Source organism: Malurus melanocephalus, unplaced genomic scaffold (genome assembly GCF_030028575.1).
Source record: "Malurus melanocephalus ecotype Western Australia unplaced genomic scaffold, MMel_1.1 scaffold_115, whole genome shotgun sequence".
NCBI classification, from domain to species: Eukaryota; Metazoa; Chordata; class Aves; order Passeriformes; family Maluridae; genus Malurus; species Malurus melanocephalus.
This window is the reverse complement of record NW_026623347.1, coordinates 503,787-526,218: the sequence shown is the minus strand read 5'-3', so window position 1 is coordinate 526,218 and position 22,432 is coordinate 503,787. Positions and strand designations below refer to the sequence as shown.

The 22,432-nt window shown below is 41.9% G+C and overlaps 1 protein-coding gene across 1 annotated transcript in view; it reads left to right on the top strand.

Moving 5' to 3' along the window:
- The first annotated feature begins 11,831 nt into the window (after positions 1 to 11,831).
- The window catches only part of ARPC1A (actin related protein 2/3 complex subunit 1A), a 13,398-nt gene continuing 2,797 nt past the window's right edge, over positions 11,832 to 22,432 (top strand). The window contains exons 1-5 of the mRNA XM_057369798.1: positions 11,832 to 11,967; positions 15,139 to 15,220; positions 15,974 to 16,078; positions 18,517 to 18,739; positions 20,391 to 20,498. Of these exons, the coding sequence (XP_057225781.1) occupies positions 15,157 to 15,220; positions 15,974 to 16,078; positions 18,517 to 18,739; positions 20,391 to 20,498 (500 nt within the window). The 5' untranslated portion in view covers positions 11,832 to 11,967; positions 15,139 to 15,156. The remainder of the gene's footprint in view (positions 11,968 to 15,138; positions 15,221 to 15,973; positions 16,079 to 18,516; positions 18,740 to 20,390; positions 20,499 to 22,432) is intronic.

The following is a 22,432-nucleotide window of genomic DNA, read 5'->3' as shown; positions in this document are numbered from 1 at the left end:
TGGGTGGGTTGGCCACTGGTTATTAACTACCAAACTCAAAGCAGACCTAAACAACAMAGTTTAAACACCAGCTCCTTCATTAAATTAAAATTTCTACTCTTGCTCATGTTAGGGTAAGAGCATGAATAGTAGTGCAACTATGGGGTATTTGAATAAAAATGTTACTTAAAATAGGCACAAGGGCTGCTCCAAATCCACTGAAGTCTTTGGGTACCTGCCAGTGACTGCAGTTGGCTTTAGAACAGATCCCAAGAGCYGAAAATCCCACATACAGCATTACATTACTGAGCTGAAAAAAATCTGTTTCCCCATCCTTTTCTTTAATGAAGCAGTTCTCTATTCTGTGGCTCCTGTGGTGTGCTTGTCACCATGGTATCTGAACACATGTGTGGATCATAAGGATATGTAGAATATTTGTGATTAAAAGCTCCTAGGAAAGAAAAATGTACCTTTATTCTTTCCCTTCATGACAAGCAGTTAAACAAAGTCTAAAATAGTCTTGAATAACATCTTGTTTGTAACTGAATCTGCTTTGAAAGAGTCACACTGATCAACCCAGGCAATTACCAACAGCACATCTGCACAAGGAACATCTGAAGTGGAAAATATTTGCTCCACAGCAGCATCATTATAACCACAGGAGCAAGGAAGACTATCACACTGATGGGAACTGGGTGATCTTGTTAAATTCCTAATGGGGAGGAAAGAAAGCCTCATAAACATTTTAATCATCCATTCAGAGTGACCAAGAGAAACACTGCCAGTCTTTAGAATGGCTGCCAATTTAACTGTGACTGGCTGGCAGGACATGCAGAGAAGTGAAGTGTGAAGAAAACTTGTGTCCAGTGAATGCTTGGCTTTATTTTTCCAGGCCAATGCTGYTTGTGCTGCTCTGGACAAGAGGCACAGAGCCTTTGGTAAAATGCTAAAGGAAATAAAAGGCAAAGAGATGCAGGTGGAAGTAAATTCCCAGAAAGAATGTACTTAGCTGAAAATGCAGAGGCATTAAGACTGCCTATGAAGAATCCTTGGATCTCAAAACTGTGAAGAAACAGAACAAGGCCCTTCAGGTTAAGTACTGGTTTGATGTTCAAAAGCTCTGCTCATCATAAGCCCCTTGATTCCTACTAAATGCTCTCTTGGAATATATTCCAACACCAATTTCACTTTCTGTATTTCTAGCAGTGTTTTCAGTATTTGAGGACATTAATTTGGTGCAATAAAAGAGAGGCTACAGTGCCAGTTCTGGCTACCAGCATCCTCTAAATCAGAGCAATTCACTTGGGGGWTGTTAACAACAGCCAGCTTTACCCTGAGAAGATGACATTGCCTTTAACCTCCATGGAGAGGATTCAGCATCTCCAGCAATCAGTTCAAAGCAAGGCTGTCAAACTCTTCTCAGTCTCCCTCTTTGCATCCCTTCTCCCTCCTGGCTTTTCAGGATATGAACTCCCCCCTTTTTTTCTTTTTCTTTGCAYTTTTGTAAATACAAAATTTGACCTCTTACAGGACGCTGAAAGATAGCACTATAAACATTTAGAACATGCTACAGTCTGCTGTCCTTGTGGCCRAGAGAAAACTGTGATGGGCACTCTGGCACACACCCAGTGTTTCCTGGGCTCTCTCCCTGAACCCTCTGCTCCAGCCTCCATCAGCTGGCAGAGAGCCCCTCTCTGCTGCAGGGAGATGATGTGGTGTCCTGTTCCCATTTTGTGAGAGCAACCATCTGAAAGTGGCAGAGGGGACAGCTGGAAAAAAAACTGGGAAGAAATTTTATTTATTTAGTGGGCTTCATTCTTCCACTCTGTGAACACATGTAGCTAGCAGGGCTCATTCAGAAAKCCAGGATAATATTTAGCAATGAAAGAAAAGGGCAGCTGATACAAAGTGACTGAAACCATTTCATGCTATTTCCAGTCAAARGATCTGTCTGATGCACTCAGTAAAGTTCATAGTCCTAAAATAAACTTATTTCATAGTCCTGAAATAAACCTATCACATGAAATATCTGTTTTCTTCCCTAGAGGAAATTAAGGATCTAATCAATCAGCTGAGGAAGGGAGAGAAGTACACTCAGGAGCTGCAAAAGGTGAGGCTGGAGATTGRGAAGGACAAACTGCAGGTGGCACTGGAGGAAGCAGAGTGTTCCTTGGAGGTATCAATGCCACAGATGTGAAAGGTTCCTACCAGCCTGGTGCCTGCTGGCCACACACAACCAGATGGATTTTGCACGTATAATCACGTAGACCATAATTACATTATGYACATAATAAGGCTGCAGCACAGAAGTTTTAAGTTAGACATTAGGAAGGTTTGATAATCATTAAGGGGAATTACACCTTGGAACCAGATTGTCTGGAGGTTACAGRCTCTGCTATTGGAAGTTAAGTGCAGTCTGGTCACACATTGAGTGGGACTCATTAGGCAGAAGGAGATCCAAATTCCAGGCAGTACATTTTTAGGATGACCTCTTGAAATCTCTCCAGCCCTGTTTTAAAAGAAGTTATTCATGAATGGCTTGGTACAAAGTCCTGGTATCTCAGTCTTAACAGGTTTGAAAAGTTACTGTATTTTTATTACTTGGTGGGCAATAATTTGATACAAGGGCTGGATCAGACTCAAGATRACAGACTGCTGCACCATATGCTTCACTGGAGTCCACAGAAACACTCACCAGCCTGCAATTGAGTCTCTGCAGGCAAGTCTGGAGACTGAAGTGATGAAGCTTTCTGCCTGGAAATGATGGACACTGACCTGAGCAGAATGGAAATGCAGCTGGATTGTGCCAGCAGGAACAATAGTGAGCTTGTCCAGACCTGAATAAACTGCAAGAGCATGTCCAGGTAAACTGRAGAGGCTGGATRCAGCCCCTGGATGGAAAACAACACSAGTTCTATTTTACATTTAAGTAACAAAGCAGTAGATTATGTACTCTTGTTTAGACAGATATCTTGAGCACACTGRGAATTTATATTCAAAAGCCCTGGTTCTCCCACTCACACCAACTTCAATCTGCAGCAGTTTCAACAAATCTTATGCAAGACAAGCATTACTATCAGCTTTTGTCAAACTGAAAACCCAAGAACTATTTATATGTAATTAAACTGAAAAAGTTCTGTGTTTAGGAAAAGTTGTGATTGCTGTTTGAATAGGATAGCCAAGAAATGGACTGGAAACTAACAGAGATGTAAAACCAGAGAGCTTCCTTCAGCTCATCATTGCTAAAATAAAACTAAGTAAGCAAATTAGTAAAAAGCTGCCTCTTTGTTGGAATAAAATTATACAACTGCTGCCAAAAACCCAATYCTAGTAACTTAAAGACTATCAACAAAAATTCTATCTCCCTATACACATCTATGCACACACACACATACTCCCTCAAACCTAACTTATCCTCAGTTACATCAGCCTCAAGCAGAAACAATTTTCTTAAATTCAGTATGGTTACAATGATAGACAAACATGATGCTGAGAGAGCTGGGGTTTTCATGGGGTTTGGTTTTAAGTTTTGCTTTTTCAAAAAGAAAATCTGCAATCCCCTTAAAGAATAGCATTGCAGAGAGACTTCCTACAACTTTCAGTGTACTCTCCCTTCATTATCTACATTAATCTTTCATCTGCTTTCAGGACCTTTGGATCCAAAGGGATGAAGATGCTCACCAGCACGAGGAGCTGCAGGAGCTGTAAATGCTGCCTCTGCCCACCTCAGACAGAGCTGGAAGAAGTGCAGGCTGACCCTGAGGGCAGTGAGCACTCTGGAAAACTGGGAGCAGGCAGAGGTCATGGAGAAGGCATGATGWACTCAGTGTCCATGCAGAGAGAAAACAGAACTATTTACACAACAGCTACCTTGTCAAAGAGTTTATCCGTGTGTGGTTTAACACTAAATCTTAACTCTGGCTAAGAAATGCAGGATTAGGCCAATAATGGATAAATATCAGTGATCTATAAGGCAAATCTATGGAACATGAAGAGCTCAGTCTTTAAAAATATTACATTGATAGAAGGATTTTCACAAAAGCATCATCTTGGCCCAGCTTTGCTACTAGTAAGCTTATGAAGGGACTTTTAGCAAATTAACAGTTCGAATTAAATACAGTTAAGACACTGCTGAGGGAAAACCCACCCTAAAATGGACAGCACAAAACTCTACCTCCATTGAAACGAGASTTTTACAGTTGTTTCCATGGCACTCAGATTTCTTCCATGGACTGTAGCCCCAATGAGATCCACTGTAGTGAAATTTGAAGCCTCATTGCATTACGGACTGCAGTATGAAATAACATACCTGCCACTTCAGTTTGTGCACAGATTTATGAGGCCACTTTAACATYTACCATTAGAGTCTGCAGTGCTTTTCCATAAAGACCACCCATGATAACATTTCCAAGGAGAAGAGTGTAACTTCTGGAAAGGACTGATAATCTAAGAAGCATTTCTCAGCTGCAATTATGAGACATTGGTTATAAAAACTGAGTCGTAAATGTGGCTTTTATTCGAATAGGATAAAAAATACAACCAATACATTCCCCTCCAATTGACCAATAATAAAGGGATACATTTTAAGCAGGTGAGCTGCTATCTCCACACTAAATTGGGGGTTTATAACTTATTTGTTATATAAAACCCATATAGTACTRAACTTGTGCAGCATTCTGTAACACAATGGCACATTTACATGATGTTGTTTTGCTGAAGAGCAGCCTGTGTTACTAGAATGCAATTTTTCTATTAAAGCCTCTGTAGCACTCCTTCCATAGAGTGTCTTTATTATTATTATTATTATTTTTACAGCAGCAACAACAACTGTCCTCCAATGATTCATATCAGTAAATAGTAAGCACTAAATGAGCTKTGGGGATCATATTTTCCATGAGATAAAAAGACACATCCATATCATAAACTGTGAAGCAGAGACTACGTCTGTTGAGAAAGCAATCAAATGCAGCTTCAGTCGGGTCTAAAGCCAGCTGCTGATACTGCAGCAGAGCTTTGRAATAAATAACATTGGTATATAAACTCAAATCCAACAGAAATTCAGAAAAATGAATGCGAACTTCAGGCCTTGGTAAACAACAGGGTCTGTTTCTGTCTCAGTGGTATATCATTGTATCACTCACAAATCATCTCTTTGGCAGCTGAATGGAAGAGAGGAGCAGATAAGAAATATGTTTTGGGTCTCTAAGACTTCTTTCTGCCCTCTAAAATCAGTTTGTTTATTATTAAATGAAAGCTGGGGCCTGACCTTCAACACATTACTAATGAGCACAAGGAAATCATCAGTGTGCACTGAGCAGGTGATGAGGAAGCAAAGAAAGCTGTGGCTGATGTAAGTCACCTCCCCACCTTTCTGCCCTTCATGATGTTAGCTGGAAACTTTAAGGYATATATTCCATTATTTCTCTCCAGTGCTGATTTGAAAGCACAGTGTTAATAATAGATGTCAGCACTTGCATTGCTTTTTACAATCCTGAAAGGCAGGATGCATGTTAGCTCACTGATTGCAGCCTGGCAGAATTAATCCACAAAAGAAGAAATTCGCTTTCACTCTGCCTCCCTGGTAATCTGCATCACAGATGGCACCCTGAGGAATTCCTCCATTTCCTCTTGATTTGTCCTTTCTTTCACTTATTACACAACTCCACTCCTCACACCTATCAGCCCTCCAACAAAGAGTAGGCTGGGTTCCCTCTCCAGCGAGTCAGTGGCATTCGGAATTRGCAGAGGGGAGCAGAGCTGCCAGCACTGAGCAGATTGCTCCTTTGGCACTGTGCTGACAACTGGCACTTCCCAAATATCACAGCGAGCTGGGGATTTAATGCACAGCATTTCCTCTCAGACTGACACTGAGCCTTCTGCCACCTTTGTGCTTTCTGCTACTSTGTGCTCAGACAATGTCTTCACCCTCCACCTACAGCACATGCTCAGCCCCCTTCTTCCCAGTGAAGGGTGGAAATAAAAGCCTGAAGTGTGATTAGAGCTAAAACTATTGATTTAATAACAGGTAGGGATAACACCTTTGACTAGTTCAGTGGTACAAAACAAGCACCCCACCACCTGGTTTATGGTTTGATCTAGAGTCGTCCAAAAAGTCAGAGATTAATTCCAATTATTTCAGTGAGCTCTGGATCCAGCCTCAGAAAGACAGCCTGTGAYACACAGCAAAATTAAAGACATGGCAAAATTTCTCAGGAGATAACAAACAGATTTCAAATCTACATATCCTAGCTTTCCAYGATCTGTATAAATAGCTGTGCTCTCAATCTGTTTCATACCTTCTTACAGGCATCCTGTGTGGCAAAAGATCTGTGTCAGGAGCAGGATCATTACATGCACCTGGAAAAGATTAAGAACAACTATTAAATTGCAATAAAAGACCTGTAAGTCAAGACGGAATAGGCAGAACAGTCAACCCTGAGAGGAAGAGGATAAAAACCATCATTATGAAACCCCAGGGTAAGAAAAACATGTACAAATATATTAGAAAGATTATTTTAACAGAGAAGCTATGAAACTCTTTCCCGCACCGGAGCTTCCAGATTCAGCACAAATACCTGAAAAGAAACATTTTCATTTAACAACCAAGATGTCACAAAGGGAATGCACTAATTCAAGGAAATCCAGACTAGGCAGAAAAGCTGCATGTGRGATACTCTGGACCCACTGGAGCGCAAGGGAATTTCAGCACTTTGCACCCCATGCAGAACTCATCCATCAGAATCTTTATGGTGCCTGAATGCAGCAATAACAAGCCACTGGTCTCAGCAACTGATCTCTACCCACAAAGGAGACTGGAAGGTGTGCTGTCATCAGCAGCACCACCTGCTTTTTATTTTTCAACTGCAACAAAACTCTATAGCATGAGTAACTTCAAATTCCTGGGGTAGATACTGTCTTCCTATTTCTGACCCTAATAATGGCACATCAATTGTCCTTCTAATCCTCTTCAGATGAAGGAATTGGAAACAGAGCCAGACACCAAACAGAACCASTGTGTGGAGACTGAAAATTCTGCACAAGAACAAGAGGTCTCTAAAAGAGCTGGTCTTTCACAAAAGTGTGGACCTTTGTAGAGTTGGATGCACCTTTTGAGACAGTCACTGGAACGTGTGCATCACTCTGTGCAAAGGATTCTCCTCCTCTGCCACTTCCTGTTCTCAACACAGTTTCTAATGTGTGCWCAGACATGAACACACAATTCATAAAATACTTATTAACTACCACTCTTCAGGGTCATGCCAGTTCTCTTCACCTTGATGTCATCATGCACAAATATCACACATTTTCCAAGTCTATTTTTTCCAGAGCAAAGATTTCTCTCATTAAATCAAACCATTTCTGGTATAGGAACAGAGCCTGGCCAATTAAAGGAAGTCCATACATGAACTRGAAGATGCTCCAGTCTGGAGAAATGCATGGCTCCATTGGCTCTAAACAAACCGCATACCAGGTACCATTTCAGGCTTTGTTTCCTGGGGAGGTTATTCAGGGTCTCAATCCTCTTCCTCTGTGTCAGTCCTCTCCTCTTCCTCTGGCTCAGGGAAACTGGAGCTTGCATGTTTGAATCCACCTGGCATGAATTTATTAGAGCAGAAAAGGGTGTGGGATGGAGATGAGGAAAACATAGGTGTGTTCTCAACACCAGCTGACTCACGCAGTTCCCTGTGAAAGGGAACAGAGATATTCCACAAGTCTCTTCAGGCACAGAGGTACTTCTGGAACAGCTAATGGACAGTACAGATGTTTCCACTAATGGTAAGAAAGGGAAAAAGAGCAGCATCCYTCTACTCCCATAATGGATGCACAGTAAGGGCTAAATCTTTTTTCAAGGGTACCAAAACTGCACAGCCARGACCACTCTTAGGAAAAAACTTCATCCTGGCACAGGACCCCAGGGCATTTCTGTACACTCCCACAGTACAGCAGGGAAGACAGGGAGCAAAACTACATAAAGCAAGTACCCAATTCCTATTCCATCTCCTTCCTCTGGGGTAAAAACCAAGGGCAGCACCTCAGTGTTTCTAAAAGTGATTTCTTCCCATAACAAGAGGTTTGCTGGGCATGGGCCTAAACAGTATAGCATTTCTACCATCTTTTTTTAACAAGGTTTTGAAAAGTTAAGAAGATATCAAGGCAACACCAGTTCAATGTCCTCTTTTCTTCCAGAGTACTGTGCCAGAGTTGCCCATTTAAACATTGCTACAGTATGGGAAAAAAATACTGGTTTGAGATATCAAGTGGCCTGCGTGAGAAAAGACGAGAGGACAGAAAATGTGTGAAAGAATCTTCAGACAAAAGAATTATCTGTGTGTCAGACTCAAAAACCTGCAAATAATACATCCCTGGTGTATCTGGAAAGATGGAACACATCCAACACCATGTGAAGGATCTGTGCTAACACAGATTTAGGATTTTTCAAATTAAGGATGGGAGGTTGATCCAGGTCATCTCTTACAAGTAATTCCTCTCACCAATAGCCTTTATTCGTAGTCTTATTAAGACTTACTGTATTGGGGGGAAAACTTGAATTTGTTCCGGTGAGAAAGCAGAACATTTTATTCTGCTCAAATTTAAGACGTGAGGCATCGGAGGGTGCTMCAATAGGAGGATAGAGAGCACAGAAAGAGCAAATTCAAATGAGATGAGAGGCAAACAGCTCCTGTGGCAATGCACACCTAGAATGCACTCAAAGCATGACTTTTCATCACCAATTACCTGCTTCCAAWAGATCTCTTTTTGACTAGCTGCTACCCTGTAGCTGAATGGGGATTTCCCAGCTCAAATCTTTTCCATACATACCTTAAGGTCACACTGCATCTAAACCACTTTCACTAAGATCAGTTCAGCCTTGCCTCTGAGGCTTTAATCTCAAAAACATCGGCATCCTTCCTGGATTAGCACAGCGCAATTGTATCAGCAGGAGCAGTGGTGGAAAGTTMTTGGGGAAKCKTCATTGGAAACAGGGTCTTAGCTTTTAATGCTTAAAACCTCTGCAGAGTTCCTCATTTAGAGGCTCTCCCTCCATCTGGTGAAAGTCATTTTGTAAACATAAAACCGTACTTAAAACGTAATTTCRTTGCTGTTACGTAACCCTACTCGGCCTAGTTGCGTGTCTTTAATCCCTGCAGCTGAGCCAGTTTTATTGTTAAGCCACTAAGGGCTGCACTGCTTACACATCTTGCAGCCACAGGACCACTGACAGAGGCCATCAACTCTCATCTGCTTCCTAAATATAAGACCTCGTATTGCACTTCTGCCATCCTGACAAATATTTCGGGTCCATTCTCAAAAACTTCTAAGGGCAGCCCTACATCCTGTCAAATCAGTTCCTAACACAGGGTGTCACTACTTCAAAGTAGACACTGGCAATTTTTTACCCAGATCTGCCTTGTTATCTTAGCTTATGACTTCTCGCCCTACCCAGTGGACACAAGGGAACATATTGTTCCTTTTCTCAGAGCAGCAGCCTTTTATCTATTTGAAGACTATGCACATCTTCCCTCAGTTTTCTGTCCTCTCAACAGGCTCGGCAGAAGTAGTGTTCAAAGATCCTGATCATTATTGCCACTTTTTTCTCCAAATTATCCGTATTTCTCTGGTGCACAACCTAGGACTAGCCCTGCTGCTCTAACACAGGAGTGTGTTACTTGTATTTTCTTACCCTCATGGACCTGTGGGATTTTTACCTCATCTGCAAAAAGATATTTTTTATTCCTGTTCAGTTTTTGACCCTCAGACATCCCTTCCCTTTCGTGCAGCATAGGCAGCTGCCCTATTCCCCRGGGTGTAAATGTGCAGTTGATGGTGTTGAAGTATACAGCAGTGCACCTGCTGCTCAACCACATCCTATTTTGAATCCTGGTTCTGCCACTGTGTTTATTCTGAACTTGATCTCAGCTTCAGATGCATTAACTGCATTATTTCATCACAGATGAATAATGCACAGGTAATTCCCTGTACAAGCACTGATATTAAGTACTTCTTCCCTCAACSAATTTTGCAATTCCTTTAGAGCAGTATCATCTAGACTGGTTTCCCAGTTTATTATTAGAATATCCTGCAAGCCAGTGTCAGAAACTCTACTAAAAATCAAGATATATGACATACACTGCTTCGCCCTTATCTGCAATCCTTGTTATGCTGCCAGAAGAGGAAATTAGATTGGCTCAATTCATTCCTGACAAAGCCATACTGGCCAGCATTCACCTTTTTTTTTTTTCCTTTGAGATGCTTATAAATTGTTTATTTTCTCTCAGACTCAAAATTAAACTCTCTACTCTATTGCTCCTTAGTATATCTGGAAGTCACTTATCTCTCCCCATTCTCCCWGACTTTTTTGTTCATTGTGGTTGTACTTGAGGTCACAAAATCTCACAAGCTGGAAGGAGCAAAACCATGAGGCCCCAAAGAGGATGCAATTTCTCAAGGGGATTAAGAGCAGGGCAAATTATTGCTACTGCACCTATTTTGATATTCCAGCCTTTAATCACATMATCATGGAATGGTTTGGGATGGAAGAGACCTTCAAGATCATCTAGTTCCAAACCCCTACCATGGGCAGGRACACCTTCCTCTATCCCAGGGTGCTCCAAGCCCCGTCCAACGTGGCCTTGAACACTTCCAGGGATCAGGAAACCACAGCTCCTCTAGGAAACCTGTGCCATGGCCTCACCACCCTCACAGGGAAGAATTTATTTCCAATATCCCATCTAACTTTGCCCTCTTTCAGTGGGAAGCCATTCCCCCTTGTCCTAGCACTCCAAACCCTTGTCCCAAGCCCCTCTCCAGCTCTCTTGGAGMCCCTTCAGGCCCTGGAAGAGGCTCTGATGTCTCCCTGGAGCCTTCTCTTCTCCTGGCTGAACATCCTCAGCTCTCCAGCCTGGCTCCAGGGCAGCACTGTCCCCTCCAGTGGCATCAGGGATGGACAATGTGGCCAGCAGCACCAGGGCAGTGATTGTCCCCCTGTACYTGGCATTGGTGACACCACGCCTTGAGTGCTGTGTTCAGTTTKGGGTCCCTCACTTCAAAATGGACATTGAGGTGCTGGAACTTGTCCAGAGGAAGGCAAAAGGCTCATGAAAGGTCTAGAAAACCTTATGAGGCGTGTCTGAGGGAACTGGGTTTGGTTAATCTCAAGGAGACCCAACATGGATTTATTTTTTCTCACATTTTTGGTATTTTGTCTCCATTTTACCGGTGATCTCTCACTTGCAGTGCATGTTCTGTGAGATATATTTTATCAGACGGGTTTGAGGGTTGCTGGTTGGGACCCCAATCCGGTGTATGTGTCCAGTATTGCGGCACCTCTGTATTTTCGAGTAATTACTGGGAACAATTAACAATCAGACCTTTGTTTTTTTTTCTCCTCGGAGAAACAACCAGCAGGTTGCAATACCTTCCTTTTCCTCCTCTTTTCCTTCCTTGTCCTCGAGACTGACTACAGGATGGGGTGTACTGAGGTGGGGTGAGGTCCAATTTTTTCTACCGTGCATGCAGTGAGAGGATTGGAGGAAATGGCCTTAAGTTGACACACTGGAGATGTTAGAGCAGGTTAAATGTCAACTTTTTTTTTTTTCACTATTTGGGTGGCCAGCCATTAGAACAGCTTGCCCAGGTAGGTGGTAGCCTCACCACCCCTGAAGGCGTTTAAGAGCCGCATGTGGCTCAGGGGCGATGTGGTTCAGGGGTCACAGAGGCGGGGGCACGTTGACTGTCACATTTCTCGATATAAAAAGTCTCTCCGTACCTCGTCAATSCCCTCGCTCCCGGCCGGTCCCGCCCCGCCCTGAGGGGCCGCGCAGGCGCCGCTCCGCCCTTTGTGTGTGGGGCGGTGCTGTGGGCGCAGGCGCGGAGCGCGTTTCCTGCTGCCCGTGTCAGAGCCGGGCCCCTCGGCCTCTCCCGCCGCCGGAGCGGAGTCGCGTTGACTGCCCAGAGTCCGCGAGTCCCGCTCCGCCCCCGCCGCCTCAGGTGAGTCCCGGCCGCGGCAGCGATGGGCGGCGGGAGCCTGCGGGCYCGCCGGCGTGAGGGGAGGGCGTGGGGGAGGCACCGCAGCATCGCTGCCTGGAGGGGCTGGGGACGCCCTGCTGAGGGTGAGGCGATGGGCACCGCTCACCCCTTCGCCCTGAGGGGCCAGGGAGAGGCGGGGCCGGGGAGGTGTCGCCTGTATTCCCCACTGTGCCCCCCATATCCCCCGCCGTGCTCCCCATATCCCCCGCCGTGCCCCCATATCCCCCGCTGTACCCCCTACAGCCCCCACATAGCCCCCGCCGTGCCCGTGTATTGGCAGGGCCGCAGCCCACAATCCTTCCCCATCCCGGTGGCTTTATCCTGCTAACGGTGTCCTGTGTCAGGAGGTGCCCGAGGAGAGTTCATCCCCCTGGGAAATCTGAGCTGAGTGACTTGGGAGGGAGTGACAGTGGTAGGATGATGTCCTGCATCACAGGTGCTTCGTATCCAGGTGTTTGGAAGTTGTGTGGGTGCTCCCAGAATAGGCAAGGATTAAAAAAGATCTYTTTCTTGCTGTCACATGCACATATTCCATCTCCCCTTCTGAGTCCATGTCCTGGCTGGTTGCTTGTCCAGGGATGGGCTTTCACCACATATTTTTTGCTCCATTGAGAGGTGACAGCAGATCACCTGTACATCCCAACCTTGATCCTTTAAGGCCTTGCACTGAAAGAACACCTGCTCTACAAACGTGCAAAATTTCCCACTTTTCCTCCATTTTAAAATATTTTGTTGAAACTCAGAGCCAGTTGGTTTCCATTTGAAATAAAAGGGAGAGCTGTGATAAATTTTTGGTAACAAAGTCGTACCACTATCTTCCCCAAGTGAGATTCTGAGGCTGGACGACAGGAAGGCACTGAGGTTATTAATTTGTCAAGAATCATCAAGCCAATAGCATTTTCCCTAGTGCAATATGAGTTGGATTTTGTCTGTGTATTAGTAAGGAATAAATATAACAAGGAAATTTCATTAAGATTTATTTTCCCAAAGAAAATATCATTGTACCTATCAGGGGACAGAAATAGCTTTTTGAGGTTATCATCACTGTTGTGTTTTATGGGTTTGTAACCAAAGCAAAATGGAAAAAAGTCATTTGTAGCCAGTTCTGGAGCTCGAGTAACCCAATCAGGGGGAAGGATTGGCTCATACAACTTTGGGTTGGTTTTGGGAACAGCTAAGTAAAAATATCTGAACTAGGAGTTAGGCTGGGACCATATTTTATACGTAATGCCAATCTGTGAATAAAATACCAAAGTTGTATCAGAAAGTGTTTCAAAATAGCTGCATTCCTTGGGGAGGGGAGATTGGATATTTTTACATTTTATTTCGGAAAGAGTAGCAAAGGCTGAGGATTCCTTGTTGGTGGAACAGCTCTTGAACTTTTCCTGTATATGGAAATGTGCTGCTACTGAATGTTGGCATGAGCTAAAGCAAGATCCTGGAARAAGCACTTTACCAGTTGTGGTTTGCTTATATTCACACGTGGAATCTCAATTGATGGATGTCCAAGGGCAGGGGTAATCCAGATGATGTCAACATTTTCACGTTAGCAAAAAACAATTCATTACTTTGCTTTGGGCTGTGTGTCTTTAATACTTTGATTAGTAGAATTCAATTATTATAAGAACTGTGCAAACCATGCTGGTTAAAATTGTGAACTGGACTTACAAAAGTTTTATTTGAAGTACATTTGAAATGCGCCCATAATTTGCATATTTTTACAATAACAGTGCTTGATTTCCTTAAAATAAATAAAACTAAATAAAAGTCTCTCCAGTKACTTGCATTGGTGAAATACTGTCTCACCTCTGCTCCAAGATTCAGCACTTCCAAGATATTTGCTAAGCTGGTGGTGTGATAGTAATTCCTGAGGCTCCRTAAGAGCACACTCATCAGTCTTTCACTCCTGAGTTTCTGTTGGACTGCCATTCATTTCCTGTTTGCTTCTAAATTCCTACCTTGTCCTGAAGTCTCCACCCTCTGCTAACATGGCCATACTTGGGTATGTTGTAATTCCAGGCTATAATGGGTGTGGATGTCTTGGAATGACATCACAGAGATACTTCTTTTAAGATGTACATGGGGGAGTAAAAATGCTCTGATCCATCAGGCAATAGTAAATTGGTGTGAAAATTAGTGGAATATACAAAARGAATTGACAAATATGAGTTGGATATATTGAACTGTGCATGTTTTTGTTGTTACAGGTGACCTTGAGTTTTTATGATGTTATCTTCCATCCATTTTTGCTGCTCTGGTTAATACAAGACAAAGAATGCTAYATTTTAATGCYTAAAATATTTTAATTTCTAAAATATACTATTCTRTGTYCTGCATTAACCRAGGGCAGCATARATGRATGGAAGAWAATATAATAAAAACATTTKAAACAACTTTGTGACTGTGGATGGATGTGCCTCCCARTTGCAGATGTTCAGCATTGTCTCTTTTAACAACTATAAGTTAAAAGAAAATGTAGGTATTTAGCCTTTTTAAAACAAAACACTCACAAACTACAGTGATTCAGCTTGCCCTTTTAGTGTTTTAGTCTCATGGGGCAAAAGCCTGATTATCAAGCAGTTCAGCGCTAGAGTTAATTTGAAGAAATTACTAATTAGTTGATTACTAATCTTAGTAATTTTTCCCTAGGATAGATATAAATGGTTTTRTCAAATAATATATCAGCAGATCACAGTTACACATCAGTTTGGCCTCTTGAAAGGAGATTTTGTTGTRGTGCTGCCTGTGAGCCTGGGTACGTGCCAGGATTTTGAACCAGTTCATTGAGCTTTGTCCTAGATCCTTATTTTTTAAATTGTTCTATTTCCATAGTAAAATTAATAGGTTTATTAGATTTCTTGAGGACCTCCTCTCTTGTCTGTGAGTATACAGTAAGCAGGACAATGAAAATCCATCATCCTACTGAAAATATCTGGGGGTGTGACACAGGCAGCTCTTGAGCAGCCTTTATATATTTACTGAGGAAATTGTGATCTGTAAATAAATTGTAACACTGCACTGAAACATGCTTGGTAAATGTTGAAGGTTAACTTTGTGTTATTAATTCTATTATTTTGAAGTGTTTGGTTTTCAATTTTACACCTTTCAGCCTTTTCACTTTTTACAACATAGGAATCTCTCTAACTCGGAATGTCTCTACATCAGTTCCTACTGGAGCCAATCACCTGCCATGCCTGGAACAGAGACCGTACTCGTAAGTAATGAGTTCATTTTTAATTTTTTTTTTTGATTGCAATTTTCTTTCCGCTGTCAGTTATTGATCTTGTGATATTCTGGCTCACATTTAGGGGAAATATGGTCAGACACATAATTCTACCTGTTAGATGTTCCACTTGTGATCCTAAAAGCATGTGTCTTCCAAATCTGAGCTTTTCTAAACCCATTGCTGGAACTCTGGCATAGGTGGTAATTGAGGYTTCCTGGTGTTCCACAAACCTTTGCCTCTTGGACCAGTTTTCTATATAATGTGGATTGTTGTGCTCCAACATGTTGTCTTCCTGTGCAGAGTACTCATGACCAAGGTATGTGTACCACACTGCCAGAGAGCAGCGTCAGATGGGATTTTGGGAAAAAATTCTTCCCTATGAGGGTGGGGAGGCCCTGGCACAGGGTGCTCAGAGAAGCTGTGGCTGCCCCATCCCTGGGAGTGTCCAAGGCCAGGTTGGATGGAGCTTGGAGCAACCTGGGATAATGGAAGGTGTCCCTGCCCATGGCAGGAGTTGGAACTGGATGTTCTTTAAGGTCCCTTCCATCCCAAAATATTCTGGGATTCTGTGTCCATAATTATTGGAGATTTTCCAGGGATTTTGGCTCTTTGTTTACAAACCCCATATAATGCTCTCAAATTTGAGAAYAGGGGGTTTTGATGGGGAAGGTCTTTCCAAATATATAATTTGGTATTAAAAAGCCTKCTGTACAATTGGATTGTTTTATTTCTTCATTCAAGAGATTGCCATTAGCCCTAATAACCATGAAGTGCACATCTACAAGAAGAGTGGGAACCAGTGGGTGAAGGCTCACGAGCTGAAGGAACACAATGGACACATTACAGGTGAGTTTGTGCTAAGCCAGAAGTTTTCCATCCCCCCAGTTTTCTGCAGTTGAGATTCTGAACAAGAAATCTGCAAGTGTTGAGTAAATAAATCCTTTTATAGGTTGGCATTCCCACTTAGCGAGAGCCTTGCAGCAGTTTTCTGGACTGCATGCAGTGAACGTTAGCAAGAAAAGCCCTATCTCATTTCCAGACATTTCAGTGGAGCTGCTGAGCCATTTTTTCTTATCTATGGCTTATTTTTCATCCATAATGACATAATGAGAACACATTTTCAGTCTACTGAAGTAATCTGGTTGTGTCACAGTGATACATGCTGCTCCCTTTCAAGTGTTAGTACTAAAATTTCAACAAGTATACGACAAGAGATGGTTTGTGGTTTCTAGCAGCAATAAATACCATTTCTTAGGGACTGTATAAACATTTGAAGTGGTCAGTACTGGACTTAGACCATCAGTGAGCACATTTATTGCGGGCCCAGACTATCTGTAGATCCACATGAAAATTAAGAGCTGCCATGGTGAGTCACAAGGTGTTATTTWAAAAAAACGTGATTATCCTGTGGCAGTCTTTTATATTACTGAGGTTTTTATTCATGGTGATATTTTTAAAGGGGCTTTATTCTCTGAGGAAATGAAAATAATTAATATAAGCACTTGCACAAAGCAGCAARTTCTGTTCTCAGCTCACTAAAGGGCAGAAGTATCTGCCAAACAGCATTTTGCAGGAACTTTATTCAGTTTTTTCAATTCTTGCTGTCCAAGAGCCCAATTRTTGCTGCTCCTTTGTGAAGAATCACTTGGGCTGCATTTACAAATGAAATGTGTCCCCCCCAGACATTTTACTTGTACCTGTTAGTGTTAGAAGCCAAATATTCATGACTTGGGAAAAGAACTCTCCCTGCTTTCCTGTGCAGTGTGTACCTTTGGAATACAAAATGTTGTGGTGGTTGTAAAGAGTGGAGTTAAGCTGTGGTTACACACAGGAGATCCACTGATCAAACTGCTTGTAACCCCTGACAGGAGTGAGTCAGCTGCTGCCACTCCAGCCCCTGATCACAGGGGACAAGGTCCTTCTCTTGACTCAGGTTTGTGGTGAGCTGCCTCTGCTCCCTTACAGGAAGAGCTTTATTCACTCTCTGGGCTKAGATTTCTGCTAAGATAAAAATCTGAACTTGGCATAGATCAGAGYAGTGGTTGGTAAGAGAAGGAAAGAGAGGCAGAATGGCCCCTCTTTCGAAGGCAGTGCTACAACTCCTCTAACTGTGCTTTCAGACTACCAAGCTCTTCACTGTTTAAGTATAAACCTATTTTAAAGTAAACAATATAAGAATAATATGGTAACATTTGTACAAATTCCTTCCATAGCTTTTATCCCGTTTTCAGTTCATGAGATTAAGAGATGTTTTTAATACTGAATGTAGTAATGGAAAACCACTGACAAATAGTTTGTGGCAGGAGAGTTGAGGATTGTCTTCTGCATCCCAAAGGATGYTAGAGAAAAGATGAAAAATAATATTCCCGTAAGACTTTCCAATTGGGAACATCCTTCATTGCCAAGGAGGAGAAAGAAGCAATGGCAGCCTTATCAAAGATTTTATTTTATTATTTGAATTTGGTTTTGCTCAGTAAATCTTTCATGTAGCACAGCTTAAATAGGCATGGAAAAAATGAAAGGATTCTGTCAGTACATAAAGATTGATAATGTCTAGCCAAAAAAAAAMCCCTATTGTCTAAACTTCAGATCATGGTTACAGTCTGGCAGCAAGCACACAACGTTGTTAGAGGTTTTGCAGTTTTAGAAGTGCTGCGTTTCAGCTGTTGAGAGCGGTCTTGCTGAAGTCAGAGGTTGGGAGGTGCTGGTGGACAGGCCTTGGCCAGTCTGCAGAGCTCCACCTGTTGGCCAGCCCTCGGAGCTTCCTCAGCCGGCAAATCCCTGCGATCTGTGAGTTTGGGATCTGCAGTTTTGATGAAAGCTAGCGGGAGAAACAGATATCCCTAACAGCTTGAAATGGCTCCTGGAGAATAAGAGACAGTAAGAGAATAACATAACAGTAGTAACTCTCAGTGATCAGTTCATCAGGAGCTCAGTGTCAGGACAAGGAGGAATACTTTCAGACTGAAAGGGGAAATKTAGGCTAGATATATGGAACAGTTCTTCCCTGTGAGGGTGAAGAGGCCCTGGCTCAGTTGCTCAGAGAAGCTGTGGCTGCCCCATCCCTGGAAGTGTCCAAGGCCAGGTTGGACAGGACTTGGAACAACCTAGGATAGTGAACAGGAGTTGGCACGGAGTTGGAACTGGATGATCTTTAAGGTCCTTTCCATCCCAAACCACTCTGGATTCTGTAACAGAAGGCTGTGAGGTGGTCTCTGTTTTGCCTTAATGTAAAGCAAACAGCATAAAGAGAAGATTCATTCCTGTGAACTCTTCACTCCCAGGTATTGACTGGGCTCCCAAAAGTGACCGCATCGTGACGTGCGGCGCTGACCGCAACGCCTACGTGTGGAGCCAGAAGGATGGCGTGTGGAAACCCACCCTCGTCATCCTGAGAATCAACCGTGCTGCCACCTTTGTCAAGTGGTCTCCCTTGGAGAACAAATTTGCTGTGGGAAGTGGAGCTCGACTCATATCTGTGTGCTACTTTGAGTCTGAAAATGACTGGTGAGCTGTTTTTATATCTATAAGGTCTGCACGGGAAAGCTGAGCCTGGTGKTTAATGCAAGTAACAGGTTTACTATTTTACTGATTCCTCAAATARTAAGGGAATGTAGAGGGATGGCCTCATCCTCAGTTCTTTTGTGGACTTGTACATTTTGGGAAAAAGGTTCCCTCTGTTATTCACTCTGGTGTAGTACCAAAAGGCCTTTGACTTTGCATATTTTCAGGCAATACAAGTTGGCGTGGATGTGTTCTGCCTGACTACCATAAACATATGTTGCTTTTCTAAAAGTGCAAGAATTTCTGCAAAGTAAAAATTTTTTTGCTACAACTGTATGGTTAAAAAAAGATAAATACTTCCTTCCCTCACCTCATGCCAGAATGAATGAAGAAATCCTCACTTGAGTGTCCCATATCTATTATTTTGGGCCATTTCTTGTCATTAGAGGTTTGAGTCTGTCACATCTCCAGGGTGATCTGTTTGAAGKTGTTTGAGCTTGCCATCAACCTGTTCTACATTTTGTCATATATTTTCATCACAGTTTATAGATTTCATGCAGGAATATCACAAAAATATTTCCACCATTAAGATTTTTCTYGCTTTGGCATCTAAACTTAATGTTTCTGATCTTCTCCCTTTGTAGCTGCACATGTTAAAGCTACATTTGCTGTATCGTCTGTAGGTGAAATCAGTATCTTGCTTATAAACAGGCACAAAAACACAGGTGTTCTGTGTGCAGTCTGCCATGTGGAGATGAAAAAAAATAGACACCATCTGCAAAATACATTTTAAATATTGCTTTGGACTTTTATGTTTTCCAGCATATTCATTTATCAATATTTTCTCTGCCTCACTTGTCTGCAAAAGAATCAAAACCCCACATGCTAAAGAAGTATAATTTTAAAAATCTGATCCTTAAAACTTGTGCTTGATGGAAGTAAAATCAAAGAAAAAGCACCATCMCGCCAAAGGCCATCAAGTGAATAATAGATTTCATTACTATTTTGTAAATAGTTCAGATAAACTAAATCTGCTGAGACATATTTAGGCCATTATTGATGCATTTAGCAGCAGGACCACTTTGCACTGCACTGCAGATAATTGAGATGAATGCACTGGTTGGATCATTGGCAGTCCCTCCATTTTCTTGTTGTGTTTTATAGTTACTGTATTATTAAACAGTAGAAAAGTCAATAGGCAAGAAATGTGACTATAAAACTCGTTGGAAGGAGCTGGAGAAGGATTTGTACTTGGTGATCCATGAAAATAATGCTGCTTAACTTAGTGTCACTGTCACAGCTGACCTTGTGTTCTCTGGGGGGAAGAGACCAGCAATTCCTGTGCAAAATTCACCTCAAAAGTTTTATCTGATACATTATGAAAATTAGTTTGAAGGAGAATATGACTTAGGTGAGGAAATAGATGTTTAATGAGTTTGTTAAAGAATATTTAAAAGTTTAATTAAGCTAACCATAAAGTTCAAGGTTCAAGTTCAGGATTGCACAAGGGAATGTGTAAGATTTGGACAGGAAGTTTTTTCCAAAACTGATGTGTTTAGTCAAGGAGTAATCTTTCGGAGGAAGATTTGTGGGAATCGGGTAAAATATGTCCATAATGAACTTTATATCTTTCTTTGGTTTGTTTCAATTTTAGGTGGGTGAGCAAGCACATTAAAAAGCCCATTCGTTCCACTGTCCTCAGCCTGGACTGGCACCCCAACAAYGTCCTGCTGGCTGCAGGATCCTGTGACTTCAAGTGCAGGTGAGAGAAACTAAAACATCTGTCTACAATTTGGCTTACTGGATCAAATCAGGAGCCTGTGCATTTTGATCAGGCATTTGCAGTTAYTATTAGTATAAAAGATGGCTCACTGTGTACTGTTGTTGGTACCAAAAAAATTGATATCTAGCTTGAGAAATGTTTGCTTTGGTTCTGTTGTGTCCTGACTTTGGACTGCCAACATGGATCTGCTGAGTGACACAATTGAATTTAGGGAATCAGTGGGTTCCTTCCCAGCAGTAAACAKCAGTGTGCACTGAGGCTGAGAGCTGGTCCTTAGGCTGAAGTTAGATTAGCAGGTGTCAGCTTGTAGAACACCAGCACTCCTAGTTAGAGTTTAAAAAGCAATATTCTAATGGTGAAGTTCCAAAATTCAGAATAACTTGCCACTTCCAAAGGTGTTATCCCATCTTTTTGTTCCCTGAAYTCCTTGTTTCCTCACCTTTGCCTGTGCTGGCCTTAAAGTTTTCACACTCCTGTGGGGAGCAGTGTTAAGGAGTTGATCTGCTGCAACTCAACACAATAAAAGAGATTTTTTGAACATAATTAAAAAAATAAAGGCTGATAAAAGGCAGATTTGCATTGGAGATGGATGGGAGAGACTTTCAAAGTAATTGTGAAATTACAGTGTGAGGGATGGGTCCTGCAAACTGCTCTGTGCTGAGTGATTGGGGTCACTGCAGGGAAGTCTGCATGGGGAGCCTGCAGGACCTGATTTGAATTCACACTGACTTAATCACTTTTACCTTGAATGATAATGAAAGCTTCTTTTCTTAAATTCTTTATGTAATAGGGTAATTTTTAAGCTTCAAAGTGTGTACTAAAAATTACTAAGGAGGAGTGGGAGTGGGAGGTGGGACTGACTATTACAGTCCTTATTTAAGAATGAAACCCTTGCATCTAAACCCCATCCTYTGACACCTTTTTATGTAAGGAAAGATATTAAATGGAAGCTGGGAAGGAGGGGGAAGAGTTGTCTCCTTTTTCTGMCTTATTTTCAGTTTTAATTAAATAAACTGTATGTATTCACTTCCTTTCACAAAAAAACATGATGTGAAACATGCTCACTCAGCTTACAGAAGCAGCTACTTTTCACWTGTGGATTTTTTTTAATGTGTGCTCATAAAGGACATCAGGATTTTGACATTAGGTCACATGAAATATATGTGTTTGTGTATATTCATACATGTATGTGTATGTGTGTGTGTATATATATTATTTTGGACTTGTTTTTTTTGTGTGCTTATATACAGTGCATCCCTGGTTTTCTCCTCTTTCCTGTTTGATTGAACAGTTAGATTCACATTTCTTTTCTGTTTGTTGTGACTTGTAAAAATTTTTTGTGTTTTTCTGGAAGAAACTCAAGGTGTGGTTCAATTTCCTAGGAAGATTCTCTAGAAGACTTACTTAGTCTTTTGTTTACCATCAAAAAACTCATTCTGTCCTGCATATTATTTCTCTTTTAAAAAGAACACAGATCTTGGTATAAAACATTTGGTAAAATTCCTGCTCTTCCTTAATATTGTACTTCAGGATGATTAATTTAATATTTTTTCTGCTTTTATCATAGAATCTCCATATAGGTGCATTTAAAAAAGGAAAAGTAGTGGAGGTGGTACTGGATTTAGRTTTCTGTGTGATGGGTAGTGGCARCAGAGAAGCTGTGGCTGCCCCATCCYTAGAAGTGTCCCAGGCCAGGCTGGACAGGGCTTGGAGCAAYCTGGGATAGGGAAGGTCTTTMAAGTCCCTTCCAACCCAAACCATTCTGGGATTCTAGGATTCCATTGTTTCCCCAAAATCATGAAAAACTATTATCKTTCGTAAATGAGAGTACAGATCTCTAGAATTCCAGGTCTAGSCAATATTGAGTTACATATTAAAAATAATAGTTACCTGAAGTGTGTAGCTGTTCTGAT